At 43.1% G+C, this 19807-nt stretch overlaps 1 protein-coding gene across 3 annotated transcripts in view; it reads right to left on the bottom strand.

Annotated features, from left to right (window-relative positions):
* Positions 1-731: 731 nt before the first annotated feature.
* The window catches only part of PRMT9 (protein arginine methyltransferase 9), a 45239-nt gene continuing 26163 nt past the window's right edge, over positions 732-19807 (bottom strand). For 2 of the 3 annotated variants that reach the window (XM_029077116.1, XM_029077117.1), the window contains exons 8-12: positions 17818-18001; positions 13011-13728; positions 2913-3066; positions 1868-1990; positions 732-1048 (exon numbers count right to left, since the gene is read on the bottom strand). In XM_029077116.1, coding sequence (XP_028932949.1) covers positions 833-1048; positions 1868-1990; positions 2913-3066; positions 13011-13728; positions 17818-18001 — 1395 coding nt within the window. In that variant the 3' untranslated portion in view covers positions 732-832. Of the gene's footprint in view, positions 1049-1861; positions 1991-2912; positions 3067-12957; positions 13729-17817; positions 18002-19807 lie in introns of those variants that run through there. The other variant, XR_003763437.1, reaches the window with a different exon arrangement.

Here is a 19807-nt window from a genome sequence, read left to right as displayed (position 1 = left end):
TCACCTACTTCCCTCCTGGATTGGCCAGGGTTTTAAAAAAGCACTGGTAATGTCTGCTACAGTGCTGAGGGTGGCTGTTAAAGCTTCAGTGAAATGCAGACCTGGGAAAAAATACAAACACGTTGGAGGATGGGGATCAACTCAATTTAGAATGAGTAGTTGACTCCTTTGAACCTCTGGAGCTCCAATACTTCATTTAGTTAGCGAAGCAGCATGGCTCAGTGGAAAGAGCCCGGGCTTGGGAGTCAGAGGTCGTGGGTTCTAATCCCGGTTCTGCCACTTGTCAGCTGTGTGACTGTGGGCAAGTCACTTCACTTCTCTGTGCCTCAGTTCCCTCATCTGTAAAATGGGGATGAAGACTGTGAGCCCCACGTGGGACAACCTGATTCCCCTGTGTCTACCCCAGCGCTTAGAACAGTGCTCGGCACATAGTAAGCGCTTAACAAATACCAACATTATTATTTAGCTGTGAAAACTACTCTCAGATATTCTTATTTTTATCATCAGCATGCACCGTAACAGAAAACTAATGAGTTTGGGCAATGGTAATTAGTCTCCTGTAAAGCAAGAGTTTAAGATCCTGACATATGATTTACCAACCGTGATGAGTGAGGGTGGGTCAGGAAGCCAGAGCCGGCAGTGATTGAATATAGAGTTGATGTTAGCTTGGAATCCGGAGGACCGTTAAAATTCAAACTTGTTTTAGCCATTTAAATAACACACTTAACCCCTTTTTTCGCTCAAGGAATTTTATAAAAACTCATACATGCAAATGCCTGCCATTAATTCAGGGGGTTATAGGATTTCGGCTCTGGATGGTCCCCTGCTGTCTTCACTGCTTTACCGTGATGCTGACGTTGCTTTTGTGGTGTTGAATGCTAAGTTCAAGTTCCTCTCCCACTTGAACGGGGATGGGGTTGTCTAAAACAACTGCAGCTTGTTTCCAGTGGGATGACTCACATGACGTATCCAGTTTAATCTCTTCATCAAGACAGATATGATACCAGAATGGAATAGCTGTCACTTGTCCAGACTTACTGATTTGTACCTAAGAGAATTAAAGCTGATTTTAGTCACTCTAGAAATAACAGTGATCGAGGCCTTTAAAGATTTATTTCTACTTCGGTTGAAAAGTCTTAGGGAAGGACTCTGTCTTTTCTACAAACGGTAAGAATAAAGTACCTGTGATTCACATTACACTGTATCAAGCAGTGGTATTTACGGAGCATTTAATATATGTAAAATATGCGCAGAGCACTACTAAGATCTTGGGAAAGCCCAATACAACAGAATTAGCAGACAGGTTCCCTGCACGAAACGAGCTTAATTTATCGGGACTGTAGACTAAACTTATTGGGGGCCGGAAACCTGTCTACCAATTCTGTTGCACTGCACTCTCCCAAGCACTTAATACAGTGTTCTGCACACAATAAGCACTTAAATACCACTGACTGATGGAGAAAACAGCACGGCCCAGTGGAAAGAGCACAAACCTGGGAGTCAGAGGACCTGGATTCTAATCTCAACTCTCACTGCTTGCTGTGTGATCCTGAATAAGTTACTTAACTTCCCTCTGCCTCAGTTTCCTCAAATGTAAAATGGGGATTCAATACTTGTTCTCCCTCCTACTGTGACTGTGAGCCCCAAGTGCGACGGAGACCGTGTCCAACCTGATTAACCTTTATCTACCCCGGCGTTTAGAACAGTGCATCCATATTACATATATTCTGTACAGTAATATTACATGAGACTATGTTCCTACCCAAAGGTGAAAAGCAGCATAGGTACCGAAGGTACGTGAGGAAGTACGAAAGTGAACATCCCGGTCTGGACAAGGGGTGATGTGATTTGAACGTTTTGTCCTCACCTTCACTTCTCTGTTGGAGCTGTTCAAATACGGATTCATCAAATCCAGCCTCAGCAGTTCTACTGGCTTGCTTAAAGGCACACACGGTAAAGTAGAAAGATCTAAAAACACCCGGACAGGCACCTAGGAGACGAATGAGAAGTAACAGCTTTTCAGCTAAAATACAATAGCAAGAAGAAGTCACAGTGGACACTGACAGACCATGGCTGTTGCCAGAAACACTTCCCTTCCTTCTTGTCTGAATTTAATCATCCTTTGCTCAAAGCGTGAGGCACACAAGTGGTAACACTTGCACAATCTGGGCAAAGTTGCCTCACATCCCCTGCCCAGTCCAAATGTTTCAGGTTTGAAAACCAAGATGTGATAATTACTAAAAACTCTGTGCAAGGCGAGTAGTTGGCGATACCTCAGAAAAGGGGTTTATTGGTTGTAAGCTTTTTTTTATTGAATGACTTTCGTATGAAAACAAGCTTTTAGATGTGGTAGCCAGTTGCTGAAAAATATATGAGACATAAAAAAATACTGTCAGTGAGCCAGGACAATGCACCATTCATCCCAGGACTCTGTCTCCCAACAGGGGCATCAAAGGGGCCTTGGAGGAACCCATAAGGATGAACCATGTAACATCTTTAACACCTTACTCTGAACCATTTATCCATAGATTTACCCAGAAACAGTGCTCAATTTTTCTTCCTAGGCTGGCCTCAATAACCAGTTAGATCTCTCAAATAATTCTAGAGGTAAAGAGCTAGTAGTAATTTCAATTTTTTAAAAAAGTTAATTTTACTTCATTCTTTGTGATTCCTTCCCAAATAGTCACCTAAAGGAACAGAGTCCTTTATCCAAAAATTGATCATCAGACTCTAGTTGGTAGTTCCAGTCTTAAGAAAAGTCTCCCATCATGTAACTCAGCCCCCTTGGTTACACTAGGGAAACACGTGACTAATTCCTGCAATTTCTCTTCCTTTCACACATGCACCTTATGTTCTTTATCAGGAAGGAGAGATCTGAACAGTGTTCTGATTGAGAATAGCATGGCTCCTACCTGAAACTGGTTGATGAAAGGTGCTATATTCAAGCCAAGAGTGGGTTCTGTCCCTTGAACTGCACTCTCTTCTACCAGCGTTTGGGATTCCACAAGCATTCCCATCACCAGCACATGCTGTGGAAATATCTTGCCTCCGGACTGCAACAAACATCTAAAAAGGGATATTTTTTAAATATATGTTATTCTCCAGATACATGCAAGCAGAGGTACCGGCTCCACGGGAGACATGAGGGATTTCTGAGCCGGACTCTCAGCCTCCCTCTGCAAAAGACCTGGGTTAAGACTTGAAGATTTCTAATCAGGCCTGGAAATGGCAGATTTCTGGCTTAACTCAACTCTTTGAAGTCTGCCTCCTTTGAGTTCCCTGCCCCCTTTTGCCCCTCAACTCAAAATGAAAATTACTGAATTATAATAACTGCCCCTGTAAAGAGAATCCAGCATGAGTACACATATGCACAACTGTACCCCCAGCTAGAATTAACTGGATCCTTGAAAAGAGTGATAAGCAAAAGTACAACGAAGTACCATTTCCCCTACAAAATAAGAGAAAACATTAAAGAATTCCAAAGATCAGAAACTAAAACATAGCAAATCCATAAAGGAATAATTTAATATGATTAAAAACACTATAGTTACAGAACCAAATAGCAATGGAAAGAAGAACTGGTAAAAGTGTTCCATTACAAGTTTTTATCGCTACATTTCAATAATTTTCAGTGTTATCTTTTACAACAGTTGACGGCTATGCCGTAATCCAATATAAAGCAGGTTAGGGAAGGTGTGTTTTGCTTTTCTTGTTTTCTCCCAAGTGCTTAGAGTACTTTGCACTCAGGCACTCAAATACGAATGATTGGAAGATCTTCAAAAATAGGACTGCACCGTCACCGTGTGCATTTGAGGTGACTATGGGCACCTATTTAGAGCTCTCACCTATGTCTAGCTTCATTCACAAGCTCTGGAGCTGCAGAGCCTCAGGTAGTAGCACACTACCTCTCTTTTCCAGGGTCAGCAGATTCTGGAAAAACAATCCAGTCAGTGCCCTTCGAAAAAGAAAAGTGAGGCCCAAAGAACAGCAACCCTAGGGACCCAGGGTTGCCATCAGACATAGGCGGTTGGGTTTGCTATTGCCCAAGGACAGAGATGGTAGAGACAGGAGATCTTGGGGGCAAGTAACCCATTTCTGGCACTGGCCACCAACTAATCTGGGCACTGATGACTGAGACGGCAACATGCATTACTGAAGGCAAACTATGACACCATGGCAATCCTGTCACAATCAATTCTGCGGATTCATGGTGCTGGACAGTACTTCTACTCAGAGCCAAAAGCACAGGGACAAACAACCCCGTCTTTTTAATAGTCACTTTGCCTTTTTTTTGCCTAATTTTAGATGGTAACAGAGAAGAGGAAGGATATAGTAAGGAAAAAGCAGCCTTCCAGGAAAACTTTCAGTGTTGCAAGTAAAAACTAACAGGCTTACATTTCCAAACTGATACCATTTCAACTTTACAAAATATTGGATTCCACTATACGGTCCTCGTATCTTTACGGCATGAGTTCCAGGAGTATAGATAGGGTGGGAAATGTAGGTGCAATCTTATAAGTAGTGATGGGGAAAGAGGAAAAGGAAAGAAGGTGTAAAAAATGGTAGGGGAGCATGGGGTAGTTACCTGCCTGCCAAGGAGTCAGTGACCAGGGAGGGATGATGTGTTTCCTTTACTGCTGATGAGGTAAAAGTACCCAACCCTACTGTGGAACCTTTCTGACCCATTAAAAATGCTAATGCTGTATTACTCATTTATGATTCACTGAGTACACAATTCTGGGTAATTTGGGTAAAAAGAGAGTATCTCAACCTGGTTCAGGAACCCATTCCCCCATTTAAAACATTTTTCCACAGGGAAAATTAGTCCCTGCTAACAATTCTTCATAAGGCCCAGGAACCAAATTGGGTCATAAGTCTGAGGATTGCCGTGGCTCACTGGGAAGAGCCCGGGCTTGGGAGTCAGAGGTCATGGGTTCTAATCCCGGCTCTGCCACTTGTCAGCTATGTGACTATGGGCAAGTCACTTAACTTCTCTGTGCCTCAGTTACCTCATCTGTACAATGGGGATTAACTGTGAGCCTCACGTGGGACAACCTGATTACCCTGAATCTACCCCAGGGCTTAGAACAGTGCTTTGCACATAGTAAGCGCTTAACAAATACCAACACTTTTATTATTATTATTGTCTGTTAGCAAAGGTATCTGATTAAGGATTTGTTCTCTCCCGACCACTTAGTACAGGGCTCTCCACACAGTAAGTGCTCAGTAAATACCATTGATTGATGGACTTCTTACTGAATGTAATCACTGTTATGCACTTACTGTGTTTCAAGCCCCACGCCAAGTGCTGGGGTGATACAAGATAGTCTCTGGCCCACATGGGGCTTCCCAATATGAGGCAAGAAGAACAATATTTTATTCCCATTTCAGAAATGAGGAAACAGACACAGAGAAGTTAAGTGACTTGCCCAAGATCACACAGCAGGCAAGTGGTAGAGCTGGGATTACAGTGCAGGTCCAAACCCTTTTCCCTAAAAATTGAGTTATATAGAGATGTACTTTTTCAGCTAAACTGAGGTTTGATAAGAATTACAGTAAATTTCATTGGATTGTAAGGATCTTCGAGGAAGGGGCCGTGCTTTTACTTCTACTGTGTGTCCCACCTACCTAATAAGGTGTTCTGTACACATAGTAAGTGCTTAATAAATGCTCTTGGTGATGAAGGTGGCTTATTCTCATTTTGCTAACTGGTAGCAGCAGAAGAGACAAACAACCTGTTACTTAGGGACTAGTAAGCTTAGCTTAACATGGTCCAACCCTGAGCAGTCCCTTTCATTCATTCAATTGTATTAATTGAGCGCTTACTGAGTATAAAGCACTGTACAACACAACAGACACAGTCCCCACCCATACCTCCACTCCCTCCACAGTTCTGCATGCTTTCCAGGCAGCTAAAAATAGGGCTGGGGGCATGGACACTGCTTTCATTTCCCCTGCACATAATAATACTGTTGGTATTTGTTAAGCACTTACTATGTACAGAGCACTGTTCTAAGCGCTGGGGTAGATACAGGGTAATCAGGTTGTCCCACACGAGGCTCACAGTCTTAATCTCCATTTTACAGATGAGGTAACTGAGGCACAGAGAAGTTAAGTGACTTGCCCACAGTCACACAGCTGACAAGCGGTGGAGCCGGGATCTGAACCCATGACCTATGATTCCCAAGCCCAGACTCTTTCCACTGAGCCACGCTGCTTCTAGCATCAGCATCACATCAGCAGGCACACGCTTCCGGTGCCACTGGGAAAAAAAAAAATGATGCCTGGAGGTTTGAGAGTTGAGTGTGGCGGCGGCAGGGGCGGTGAGTGGAGGCTATCATCCTGAGGGAGCTGATGAACACCTACAGGCCAGAACGGTGCCCGGCAAACGTCCGGAAACCAATCGCTCACCATTCTGGAACAATTTCCAGCGCCACTGATCCCAAACCTCTGGTGCCTGCACTTATTCCTTGGAAGTAAGTTAGGCATTTTGGAAGGGACATTCGGGGACTCTTTCAGACCCCTCTGGGACTAGTACATTGCTGCATTTATTGTGCATAAACTTGCAGCCGACTGCCAGATCCTGAGGAGCGGGACATAGACTGAAAGCTTATTGAGCCCTGTCTTCTTGTACTGTACCTTCCCAAGCACTGAGTGCTTGATATATATGACCTGGGCAGATAGCCTGAAAATGACGGTAACCATTTTCTAGAAGAACCACCCTGCAAACGATCTTGTGCCCAGATTTAATTCATTAATTTTAGTAGATAAAAAGAGACAGGCCAGGTAAAATTTTTTGAATGGATCTACACTGTTGGCAAATCGACATTCTGACCCCTTTAGGTATTGGACTGATGGGGGGAGTGCCTGGAAATGGAAGACCCACCCTAGGGATAGTATACATCCTAAAAGGCCTATAAGATCTGCATTTCCCAAAGCCACCAGAATGGGATTCAAAAATCCCAGAGTCAGAGCAAGCCAGTGAGAAAAATAAAGAAACTGGTCTGTGACTATATGGGAAAGGACTGTCGATGCCCCCTTCGAAAAAGGACGCACTTCCATAAATCATTTCTTGTTTTGTGCATTTCAGGAATTTGTACAAATATGTACTTCCTCAGTTTGTGTTTAATGTTTTATGTAACCCTTTGCCAAACTGGATGTATTCAATTGCAGGATCAAATTAAAACAGGACAGGATCTTTTTCTTCGAAGGGATGTGTCCGTAGTAGTAGGCAGAGCTCCTGTCTTCCTATGCAGGGCTCAGGGTGGAGGTTAATAACCTCATAAGCCTTGAAAGGCTAAATCCATATATTAGAGGAACTTGTGGTTCCCCTCTACTTCCCCTTGCAGAATGCATATATCTGATATTTACTTCTCCCCTAAAACCACACTCAGTGCATCAAGCATAGACAAACCTAGTGCAGTTAACCATTGTGATGTACAGTTAACCATTACAAAAAGGTATGACTTTTAATAGGCAATTCTGAAGAAGCTGAACCATAAGACTGTTACATTACAATCCCTCAACAGTTTATAGCAGGACCACCTACCTTCTCCTCGTTTTAAGTATTCTTTCCTCCCCATTCCCCTTCCTACCAAAGAGGGTGCCTCTTTTAATACACAACACTGAAGAAGCTGAACCATAAGACCAAATGTTAAGTTAAAATCCACCAAATCCTTATAGCAGGACCATCTTGACAACACAACCTAAATATTCAGAAGGGTTTATATATTTATATATATAGCAGGGTGGATCAGAAAATAAGCTAACACCTGTGATTTATATTTCTTTGTTATCAGTAGGCTGTATATTTGTGTTTGTAAAAAAAACCCACACTACTATTTACCAGGTTTTACAGTGCCAGTAAAAAGATGCATTTTACTTTTAACACTCTTTTAAGTGAACATGATATTGTGAATTGTATTCCAACCCCAGTGTTCAGTCTCCCCCATCACCTACCACTCACATCCATGACCGTGGATGATAATAACTGCGGTATTTGTTAAGTGCCAAGCACTGTACTCAACGTTGGGACAGATACAAGATCATCATGTCCCCCACGGGGCCCAGAGTCTAAGTAGAAGGGATGAGATCACATGGGATGAGTTACACCCTGGGGTCTCGAAATCCAAGCCCCACAATATAAGTGCTTTGCACATAGTAAGCGCTTAACAAATGCCATCATTATTATTATTATGTTTTAACGTTGCCACCAGAGGGTGCCCTATTAAAACATATTCAGAAGTTTTCCAAAAAAAAACACCCCAAAACAAAAAACCCCAACAATGATTAATCCATTACCCTAGTTCCCACAAAGAAATGTTGTGTGCGCAAAACAGCAGACTGAACATATCTGATGACTCCGGTCACATCAGCCCAATAGCCACCTTCAGCACTGAAGTATTTTGTTCTTGTCCTCAGCACTTAGAGATGTATATTTTTTCTGTACCATCTATAATTGTATTTAACTACTTTATATTACTTACTCTTATAATCTTATTCTTCCTCCTCACTCTGTAAATATTTTTTATCCACCTGCCCCCCAATACAGTTTTGAGGTTCTTGAGGGCAGGAAATGTGCATCTTGCTGCTAATATATGCTCCAAAGCGCATAATTTAGTGCAGGACTTCAACACACCGTAGTTCCTCAGTAAATACAGTGGTTCCTCTATTTCTTTTCTTCTGCTTTTCCCTCTTATCCCCATCCCTTTTTCTTCATCTTTATATTAATGCTTGCCTCCCCTTTTAGACTGTAAGCTGATGGTGGGCAGGGAATGTATCTGCTACTCTGCACTGTACTCTCCCGAGTACTTAATACAATGCTCTACACATAGTAAACACTCAATAAACACAACTGATTGACTGATTCTCCTCTCCACTTTCCCCCTGCCTTCTCCCTCTCCTCTCCTTTTCCTCCCCACTTCCCTCCCTGTTCCCCCCACTCCTCATTCTAACCTCTTCTCCTGCCCCTGGGTCAGTTGGGCTGGGGAAGAGAAGAGCCTGGGGGCTGCCCCTTGTGTTCCGGGGCAGGTAGGGAGGGGCAAAGGAGGGACGGTGGCTTCTCATCAATTTCTAGTTGCCCCTAATGTCCCTCTCCCTTCACCTGGTTGTGCAGGCCTGGAGGACTCTACCCCTGGTAGGTGGACCTTGTTAGAGGCTAAATAAATACCACAACTGATATCCAATACACTCTTATGCCTTACATATTCTCTTGAAATCTTACATGTTGTAAAATTATATCAGTAAAAAATCTGAAAGTCATTACTATTTTTTTTCCATACTGACTGTCAATCACTCTCAGCAGGTGACCGACAATCTTGTTCTTCTGTCACTGATACAGAGCCAAGAAAGCAGTCTTATTTCTGTTCAGGGTAGGGGGTAAGAGCCTTCCTTCTCTGCTCCGGGTTGCTGGCACATTATTAAGAGGATTTTGTTGTTGGCTCCATCCAGATCCCTCCCAGATCCTTTAAAGGAATCCTTAGCAAAGCCAAATTGTTGCTTCAGGGCCAGCTGCAGCTCCACTGGCAAAAGATATGTTCCAGCTCAAAAGCCTAACCATAAATGGCAACAATTCTGCATAGGGGTTAGTTTATAATTTTTTTTTTAAAAAAAGGAATTGGCTTAAATTTTACTTTTCAGTTAAAAATGGACTAAGTTTTTCACACAAATTCACTGTATTACTATTGAAATCTAAAAGTAAACTCCCTAGCAGGAATCCTAAGGCACTTGGAAAGTAGCCTCAAGTGACCTCATTTTTCATGATTTCTTTTTTAACTTCTTTGTCCCTGATTAACTCCCTATCTGGTTAAGTTTCACCTTCAAGCCATTCTCAGGCTAATCGGCACATAACAATTGCTACAGTCTATCTTTCCATTGCTGTCATCCCCTCTCGCTTTACTTAGAAAACAAATTCATTCCCATCGCCATGCTTCCCAGCTGGGCAAGACGTACTTTCCTCAAATTCTTAATACAGCCTTGCTCTCTCCCTCATCCCCAGTAACACTAAAGATTAAAAGTGAGAAGAGCTGAATAAGAGAACGCAGCTGCAGCCCCGAAGAGAAGCAATCGTTCACGTTGTGGGTGTGACAAAGTGCAATGAGAAAACCTTTTCCCAGCTGAAATGTGAAAAAATGAACAGCAAGACACACTAACTGTTTGTTCAAAACTAGCACATCACTTTTTTTCAAAAAATACACCAGAGGAGTACGCCTCTCAAAACCTTACCCATCATGTTACCTCATGTTTTCACAAATACATTCTCTACAAGCCAGAAGGGACTGGGAGACTTCAGACTACAAGATTATGAACCTTACTGGATCTAATGTTTTTAGGGCCAGTTCTTGATTTGATTCGTCTTTTGCTGCCCAAGCTACAGCTCCATTCTTTTCTTCACAATACCCCCCAACATTTCTAGGCTGTTTAATTTTAATTTCCTTTGCTTTAATTTCAATTTCACCCCGTAATTGGTTATTGCTTTCACGGGCATCCTTTATTTTAAATTTTTATCCTGTCCCTGTCCATGTATTTGGATCCATGCATATCATTTCCACTCTAATAGTGTGTGGGTATCCTTCCAGGAGCTGTTCTGGGTCTCCTACTCTCACTTTGCACTCACTCTCCCCTCATTCCCTCAGGGAACTAATTCGCTCCCGTGACTTCAACTCTCACCTCCACGCAGATGATGACCAAATCTATCTTGCTAGCCCCCAAATCTTATAACTTTACACCTGCTCTCGCCTCCAGGATGTAATTCATTCCCACTGAGAATTCACTGAGAAGCAACGTGGCTCAGTGGAAAGAGCCCGGGCTTGGGAGACAGAGGTTATGGGTTCGAATCCCCGCTCTGCCACTTGTCAGCTGTGTGACTGTGGGCAAGTCACTTAACTTCTCTGTGCCTCAGTTCCCTCATCTGTAAAATGGGGATTAAGACTGTGAGCCTCATGTGGGACAACGGGATTACCCTATATCTCCCCCAGCACTTAGAACAGTGCTCTGCACATTGTAAGCGCTTAAATACCAACATTAATGATAATAATAATAATAAAGTTGTGTTTCCTATATGCCAACCACCGTGCTAAGCATTGGGGAATGTATCTACCAACTCTGTTGTACTCCCCAAGTACAGTGCTTAATAACTACTTTTCATCGATTGAAGCAAGAGTATCAGGTTGGACACAATCTCTGTCCCTCATGGGACTCAGTAGGAGAGAGTAGGATTTAATTCCCATTTTACAGTGAGGTAACTGAGACACAGAGAAGTTAGGGTCACAAAGCAGACACGTGGTGGAGCTGGGCTTAGGACCCAGATCCTCTGACACCCAGGCCAGTGCTCTTTCCATTAAGACACACTGCTTCTCACGGCTGACCAGCCAGCACTTCAAGCTCAACGGCTTTAGGATGCCCATGAAAGCAATAACCAATTACGGGGTGAAATTGGTGAAATTAAAGCAAAGGAAATTAAAATTAAAATTAAACAGCCTAGAAATGTTGGGGGGAATTGTGAAGAAAAGAATGGAGCTGTAGCTTGGGCAGCAAAAGACAAATCAAATCAAGAACTGGCCCTAAAAACATTAGATCCAGTAAGGTTCATCATCTTGTAGTCTGAAGTCTCCCCAGCCCTTCTGGCTTGCCCAAAACTAAACTCACCTTCCCTCCCAGATCTACTCTTCCACCTTACTTTCCCATCACAGCTGACAACCCTGCCATCAACCTCCCTACCCAGAAGTAGTCCCAGTTCAAAATCTGCAGACCTAAGATCACCCCATCTTCAGAGCCCTTCTCAAGTCCCACTTCCTTTGGGAGGCTTTTCCTTCACTAATGTTTCTTCTCCTCCTCAGGTCACCTCCTCCCAGTTACCAACTTTTTCAGGCTCGACCCCCTCATAACAATTGTATATACGCACTAACATACTCTATTATTTAAGCACTTAGTTTTCCGCATGAACTATCTTCCCAGTCTTTACTTCCTCTTAGGGGTAAATGATTTTGAGATCGCCTCCCCTGGTTGAGTGACAACTGTTTGAGGGCAAGGCACTGTCTCTTCTTCCTCCATTGTACTCTCCCAAATGTTTAGTGCCAACTTTTCACTTTGAGGACAAAGGTGGGGAGACAGGAATTTTAGGGAGGATGCTGACTGGGCGAGGGAAGGCTTCACGGATCAAATTGGCCAAAAAACTACCATTTGGGTCTTTTCAGCCTTAACCGGAAAACTCTCAGGTCTTGTCAGATGCACAAGTCTGGAAGCCTCGGTCAAAAACCCGCTTACTCCACAAACGGTAGACCTCAGCCAAAACTACTGCTGCACTGTTCCTTTCAGGTGTAAGGCAAGCGGCCAACAGTCTGACCCTTACGGATGTATGCTTTCGGTGCTGACTTCAAGGGACAAATTTGTTTCAAGCAACCTCAGCAGTGAGACACGAAACAAATATTGAACAGCATACAGAAGATCACGGACTCAGGTGTTTCTGCATGCCTCAACAACTGAAGGAAAATTAAACTAAGATCTTTAGCTAGTCGGAAATCCTCTCCCAGGCTCATTCTCTAACAAACACACTGTTGTCCGGCTGGCTTTTCCAACCAAGTATTACCTGAGGAAAGCCGTCTGGGGTTGGTTAGAAGAGAAAAGAAGAAATGAGCATACGAGGGGCTAGTCCAAGTTAATATTCCCTCTAAGGTGCACAACTGTGAGAAAAGCGTTGTACATCAGCACCCCTGGGCCACATACCCAGCCTTTACTTTGAGGCAGAATGCTGCAACTGTGCCATGGATACATGGTAGTAAAGGAGGTTTCCATGTCCAAACCACCCCCGCCCAACGGAGCAGAGAATCAGCTACGAGCTACTAAATTCACTTGGGGGGAACACTGCTTCAGAGGCTCTTGCATGTGCTATTTATGACTACAGAACCCGTTGGGGCCTTTAAGGACTGTGGGTGTAAATGTGAGGAGTGCTGTACGTACTGTTCTTCAGAGTTTTAGCGCTGGGACTCTTACTGATCGACGTTGAACGGTACCTGGATATTGCTGCTTTTTCCATCACTTCCTGTTGGATGAGGCCGGAAGTCTCAATGACATCCAAGATGATAATACTCCACAGCTTGTCCGATTTTGGTCTCTGTAACACCGCACACTCATCTTCAACGTGGCTCAGCCAAAACTCTAACGTTTCTCGAGGAAAGCGGTTGGCTTCCGAAATCAGGTCAAGGGCCACTCGATGTTGTTCTTTCTCCACTGAGCTGTAAGCTTTCACTAGCCCCAATCTGCCTGCAATTAAAGGCAGAATGGAAAAGCCCTCGGAAACGTCTAGCACAAACAAAGGTTCAGGGGTGGCACGTGGAGAATTGGGATTCTGGTCGCCTCCGGAGGTCACTTCTCCACCGCGACCTTCGACGTCCATTGGCTGCGACGACCTGTCTGGAGTCAGTGATGACAATACTTTGTCCATGGCTGCTTTGAAAGCTTCGTGATACGGCCTGTTGTTGAGCAGAGCAATTTCTGTAGACTCCAAAGTACACTTCTGTCCTAGTGCATCCGATTTGCTGGTTTGAAGGCTGGCCAAGGCATTACAGAGTTCGGCCTCATTGCCCAAAGGCAGAGTTCCACTCTCGCTGGAACTCCTCTCAACATCCATCATCTTCTCAGAGTTTAAGATATGAATATTCTGGATTCTCAGGTAACAGTCCTGGCAGGACACTTCCATCACCACCTGATCTCCAGGTCTCACAGAATAATCTGCATTTCGCCATGCAAACAAGCACAGAAGGCACTTAAATTATTATTTTTCTAATCCCTAGTGCTCAGTAAGGTGCCCCGCACATGGTAAGTGCTTACTAATTACTATTATTTCTACTATGACTATTAATTTAAGAAATAGCCCTCTACCTCAATAAGGACCCAACTTCATTCACATACAACAACAGACAATTTGGCCTCAGGTTCTAACGGGGAAACAAATCACGGAGATGACAATTTAGAACACAATTTATCAACTTGGTTGCTCCAGGAATGATAAAAGTCTGGGGATTCCTTAAACCAATACCTCCAGATACTGAAGGGGTCTAAAGGTGTCTTGCAAATTTTGCTTCAGCTATTACCAAAGTCTCAAAAACAGTAGAAAATACAAAACTCAGTCTGCTCTCGATTTACCCTTGAAATGGAGGATAGGGAGAGTCATCCCAAAACACTCTTAGCTTCAAACTTCTCCCCTCAAAACTTTCACTAAGCAGCGCTAACCCACAGGAAATATAACTGATCTGAGTTAACTCTTTAAGTAGTGCCGATACCATGGGATGGATAAGGCAAGGGGAGAACCTGACCAGACAGGGTGGAAGAGAGCAAAGGGACTGGATAAATTCACACTTGATACTCAGTCCCTTAAAAAAAAAAGTGAGTTTCTACATTACTGAACACAGATAATGATAAATTAAGTCAAAACAAAATTTATTTTGGAATGCAAAATTTAGAACTATTAGTGATATCAGCACTATTCTTGCCCAATTAAAAGAGCACAGCTGTGGGAATTAAGAGTTTAGTGGATAGAACATGGTCCTGGGAGTCAGGAGGACCTGGGTTCTAATCCCAGTTTGCCACCTGTCTGCTGTGTGACCTTGGGCAAGTCACTTCAATTCTCTGTGCCTCAGTGACCTCATCTGAAAACGGGGATTAAGACTGTGAGTCCCCTGTGGGGTGTGGACTGTGTCCAACCTGATGAGCTTGTATCTACCCCAGCACTTACCTAGTACAGTGCCTGGCACGTAGTTAAGAGCTTAACAAATACCATTAAAAGAAGAGAGCGAGACCACGGTTCCAGGCCTAATCCTACCTGTAATTTGTTAACTAACTTGGGCAGTGGCCACACCTGCAGCTGGCAGTGCACTACGCCCCTGCCAGCCCACTAGCTTTTCACCCTCTCTGAGGGATCGTGACTGGCAGAGATGAGAGAACGTGAGGGTGAAACCTCTGTACAGGCTCTCGGTCCTGAGGTCTCAGGATGAAGCAGCAGAGCAGAGCAGATGAATGCTCATCTGGAAGTCAGAGGACCCGGATTCGAGTTTTACCTCCGTCACCAGCCTGCCACGTGACTCTTGACAAAAATCGCTTAACCTCTCCGTATCTCAGTTTCCTCATCTACAAAATGGGGTTTCTACCGGATTGTTGTGAGGACAGAAGTGACATGAGTAATGTGAGAGTGCTTTGGGAACAAAAACACTATATAAAACCAAGCTGTTATTCCTGACTGGAGACTCCACCATTAGGGGGGCATTAACTCCTTTAGTGCTGACAATCGGAAATGGCTTAAAGTGGCAAATGAAACGATAATTCTCCAAATTCTCTACAATGGATTACAATCATTCCTGAAAAAGAAACCTTGCCGGTATCGTTCCATGATACCGGAAGGGCTATCCAAATATTTGTACTAGAATATCGAACTTATGCAGCATCGGGAAACATGTGCAGGCACTACACCACAAAGTTTCCCTTCTCCACTTGAAATTACTGTATTTCAGGAAACACATAGTTTCCCATTTACCACTCACTGGCACCTTCCTCCATTAGAAAGTTGGGGAAAAGGTATCCCACCTACACATAACTAGTTACTTTGTGCTACACAGCAACAAGCATCATAAGGAGTCCCAGAGTCCTGTTCCCACGGGGCCATCCACAGGGACTTTGCCACTGCAAACGCAGAAGTTCTGACTCACGGAGCTAAGCCCTTCCCAGATCAAACAAAAGAAAGTCATCATCAGGCTTGACATGGGCCTACGGATTCAGTCAAGGCAGGAGTCACACAGTCTGGCAGCCTGCTTCAGGTGAACCTTTGCTCTCAACCCAGAGTGTTCCAGAAATGTACAGAGCAGGGCAGTTTCCTGCTATTTTATCACTCTAAGAATTTTTCCTAAATGAAAAGATGTGCTGTCCAACTCCTACGCATCCCTGGAGACGGGATTCAATATAGTGGCGAAAGGAATTTGAGTCACCCACCATGTGATAATTATGTTGTAGGCCCTCCTTTCTCTATCAAGATTAGGAGAAGAGAGAGCCGATAGCCCCCACACCCAAACTGTACAGATGATGCGGCTGAGGCCCCTCGTCACCTGGAGACCGCGGGTACGCACGTGACAACTTCCCTACGGTGTAGGAGCCTTATCGAGTCTCACCAATTCAATCATTCTCCCTTAAATATCTATGGCAGCTTTGCAGGTGTAGCTCCACCATAATCTTTGGGTGCGTGAGACCTAGGTTAAAGAACCCAACCGGTTAGAGAACCCAATTGTTTACCGAGGTGGCCATCCCATTTTCCAATTTTAAAGACTAAACTTAATCCTATTCAACTACAAGTACATATTTAATGGTATAATCATATTTTAATTGCATAAACACTGTTTTTATAGTGTAGTGCTCGTTGCTGTTTGTTTTATAAATTGTGCCTGGGAATACTTATTATTCATGCATTTATTTAGCCCATATATTAGTGTTAATAATTAGTAACATATTTACTTTAATCCTCCTTTATCCCGATGATTGATCATTCTTTAGGCAGGGCCTTAATCTAGGGGGAAAGATTAAATAAGCAATGATCTTTTCTCAAATACAACCGCCTGGATAAACATTGGACACTGGAGAATACTTTCCAACTTCATAAAATTATTAACATAAATACAAGAGGGAGGCTTAATGGCAATAATAATAAAACTGAAATAAACTCATGCATAAAAACTAACATCTTTAAACTTTCCCAGTCTTATTCCAGTCATGTCTCCTTAAGGCCTGCCTTTAGGGGCAAGTTCTTTTCAATCGAAACTGCTGCGAGGACCAGGAAAGCTAACTGGAGGCAAATCTTTTAACAGCAGTACTTTCCTCTTGAAGCACTCACATTAGTTCAAAATTCTACCTTCTGAAGGGCCAAAGACAGGTTGCTCATTCAAAGATTAATCCCGTTCCCTCTTTCTCTGTACTATACTAAAGCTATAATTCTACTCCCCTTAAACAAAGAGGTGGCTAGATATCCAAACTCCTTTTCCTTTACTATTTTTTACAATTTAAGCCTTTCTTCACCAACCCAAAAGGACAAAGGCATTAATGGTATTTTCTCTGGGGGTTTAAAACATATGTCTGAACACTAAATGGTATACATTCAGTAAAGGAAAATGAATTTTAAAATAATCATAGTATTCCTTCCCCAGTTTTTAAATCCTTCTTTCCCTAAAGTAAAACGTGGAGCCTAGGTCTTTCAACAAGGGGTAACAGGGATGGAAAGTGATTGCTCACATCAGAGTCCCTGAGAAATAAATGGATCTAAGTGTCATATAAGCCCTGGTGAATAATCTGCCTCTTCAAACCACCACCACCACAGCTTTAGGAGAGAGAGAAAACAGGTAACCAAAATAGATCCTGAGCTTGCCGAATCTCTTTTGCTCGGGCAGGATGGCATGCAGAAGACAGAAATGTCCTTGAATGTGCTAAACCTGTTTGGCAAAGAGCTTCAACTCTACAAATCCCAAATGAACCCTGCTTTCCAACCTTCTCCACACCACTCTGATTTGCTGGCATGCTTTAAGACAAGTTACAGCAAAACCAGTCTATGCTGTCTTTGAAGTCAAGATCCTTATCCTACTGTAATCAAGAACACCATGACTAGTTTAGTCCTCATATATGTGAGGGACAGCTCCTTACCTCAGGGTAGCAGGGTAATATTAAGCCTTATGGAAGAAGCAATTAAGTAAACCTTACCTTTGACCTTTGAAAGAGACAATAAAGCCCAGTTGGCTCATATAAGCAACCTGAACAAAATCAATATCAAATCAAACTAAAGGTTTTTACCTGGAAGGTCCTGCACTGGGTAAACAGCTTGTTCCCAACATGTCTCTTCACTAGGGCTTGTGGAGAGACTGTGTTCATCATCAAGTTGGAGAACAAACCAGATCACAATAGCATCCAAGACTCCTGCCCTGGTGACTGGCACATTAATCTTAACAGGCTTTTTAATAACCAGGCTTTTCAGTTCCTGAAACAAAAAAGGAAAAAGAGCGAGAAATATAGGATTAGAATGGTATGGGTATAAATATTTTATGTGAGTACACACGTATACACACGCAACTCATTTTCCTCAAACTCATTATGTTCTAAGCTAAAAAAATACCAAAGGTTTTTCAGTTTTCGACTTCAGAAATTTAATTCCTACTGTACTTCAGTGGAAAAAGGAGAGACCAGTCAATGGTTTTTATTGACCGCTTGCTGGGTGCAGAGCACTGTACTAAGCACTTGGAAGAGTATAATACAACAGAGTTGGTAGACATGTTCCCAGCCCTTAAGAACCGTACAGTCTAGATGGGGACTAGACATTAAAATAAATTATGGATATGTACGGAAGTGCTATGTGGCTGAGGGTGGAATGAATAGCAAGTGCTAAAAAGGTACATATCCAAGTGCAGAGGGGAGAGGGAGAAGGGAAATGAGGGCTTAGTTGGAAAAGACCTCTTGGAGAAGGGTGATTTTGAAGGTGAAGAGAGTGGTGGTCTGCCAGATATGAAGGTGGAGGGAGTTTTCCAGGGCTGAAGAAGGAAATGGTAAGGAGTCAATGAAGGCCCCTTGGATGAGATGTACCTTCAATAAGCCTTTCAAGGCGGGGAGAGTAATTGTCTGTTGGATATGAAGAGGGAGAGCGCTCCAGGCCAGAGGCAAGACATGGACGAGAGGTTGGTGGCGAGATAGACAAGGTTGAGGTTCGGTGAGTAAGTTGGCACTAAAGGAGCGATGTGTGCAGGCTGGGTTGTAGGAGCAGAGTAGCAAGGTGAGGTAGAAAAGGGCAAGGTAATTGAGCGCTTTAAAACCGAGGTTTGCATAATGTAGGAACATTTTCAGTTTTCAACTCTCCCTCAGCGGTTTTAAATATCAATCTGTAAATGTCAGTTACAGCAGCTCTTGGCTGGCATTCTTTCCAATCAGTAATTACTAATAAACCCTTGACTTCAGACACTAGACTGTAAGCTCTGTGTGGATCGGGAACGTATCTACCAATTCTCTGCATTGTTCTCTCCCAAGTGCTCAGTACAATGGTCTGCACAGAGGAAGCGCTCACTATCACTGATGATGACGACGACGATGACTCTGGCCATTATTCTGTTTGGAAAAGTCGTTCAGCCACGATTACGGGGGACTCTTCAGAGTTAGCAAATGTATCTTGGCCAACATCTGTAAACCCTCTTTCCCACTCAATTGCTGTGAATAAAGGGGACCCTTGTTGCTAATTAATTTTGTTTTTAATTAATGTTATTTTTAATCCTTGTTCAGTGACGTACAGTTAAATGACCCAATCTCCTGAACCTGATTCTGAAACTGGTAACTATTATCAAACTAGTGTATTTTTTGGGTGCCAATAGTTACTAGGTAAAACTATGTACAGTTTATTGTATTTATGGGTTGTGTGTTTAATATTACTGCTTCACAGTGCAATGGTCTATAGGTTTAAACACCACCATTATTTTTAAAGGGGCATTTACTCCCAAATTTCTGGCGTAATTTTTTTTTCAAAGAGATATCAACTGACATGTTATTTTTTTTTTCCCTCTAAACCCAATCCTTTCCCATATCACAGGGCTTTTGGAGAGAGGAAAAGTAGATTCTAGGGGTCCTAAAAGTAAAATATTTTTGAAAGGGGCAAATGATGCCGCACTCCCCACTCTCCCCAGACAAAACCCAACTAAGATTCCCACCACTAGACCACAGACTTCCTGAATCTCTACACAGAATGCAAACAGGGGCACGTTTTCTTTGTGGGTCCCCATGGGATAATGTTGCTATAGCCCGATTA

The sequence above is a fragment of the Ornithorhynchus anatinus genome, chromosome 12 (assembly GCF_004115215.2).
Source record: "Ornithorhynchus anatinus isolate Pmale09 chromosome 12, mOrnAna1.pri.v4, whole genome shotgun sequence".
NCBI lineage: Eukaryota > Metazoa > Chordata > Mammalia > Monotremata > Ornithorhynchidae > Ornithorhynchus > Ornithorhynchus anatinus.
Note: the sequence above shows the minus strand (reverse complement) of the source record. Positions and strands in the feature narration are given on the sequence as shown.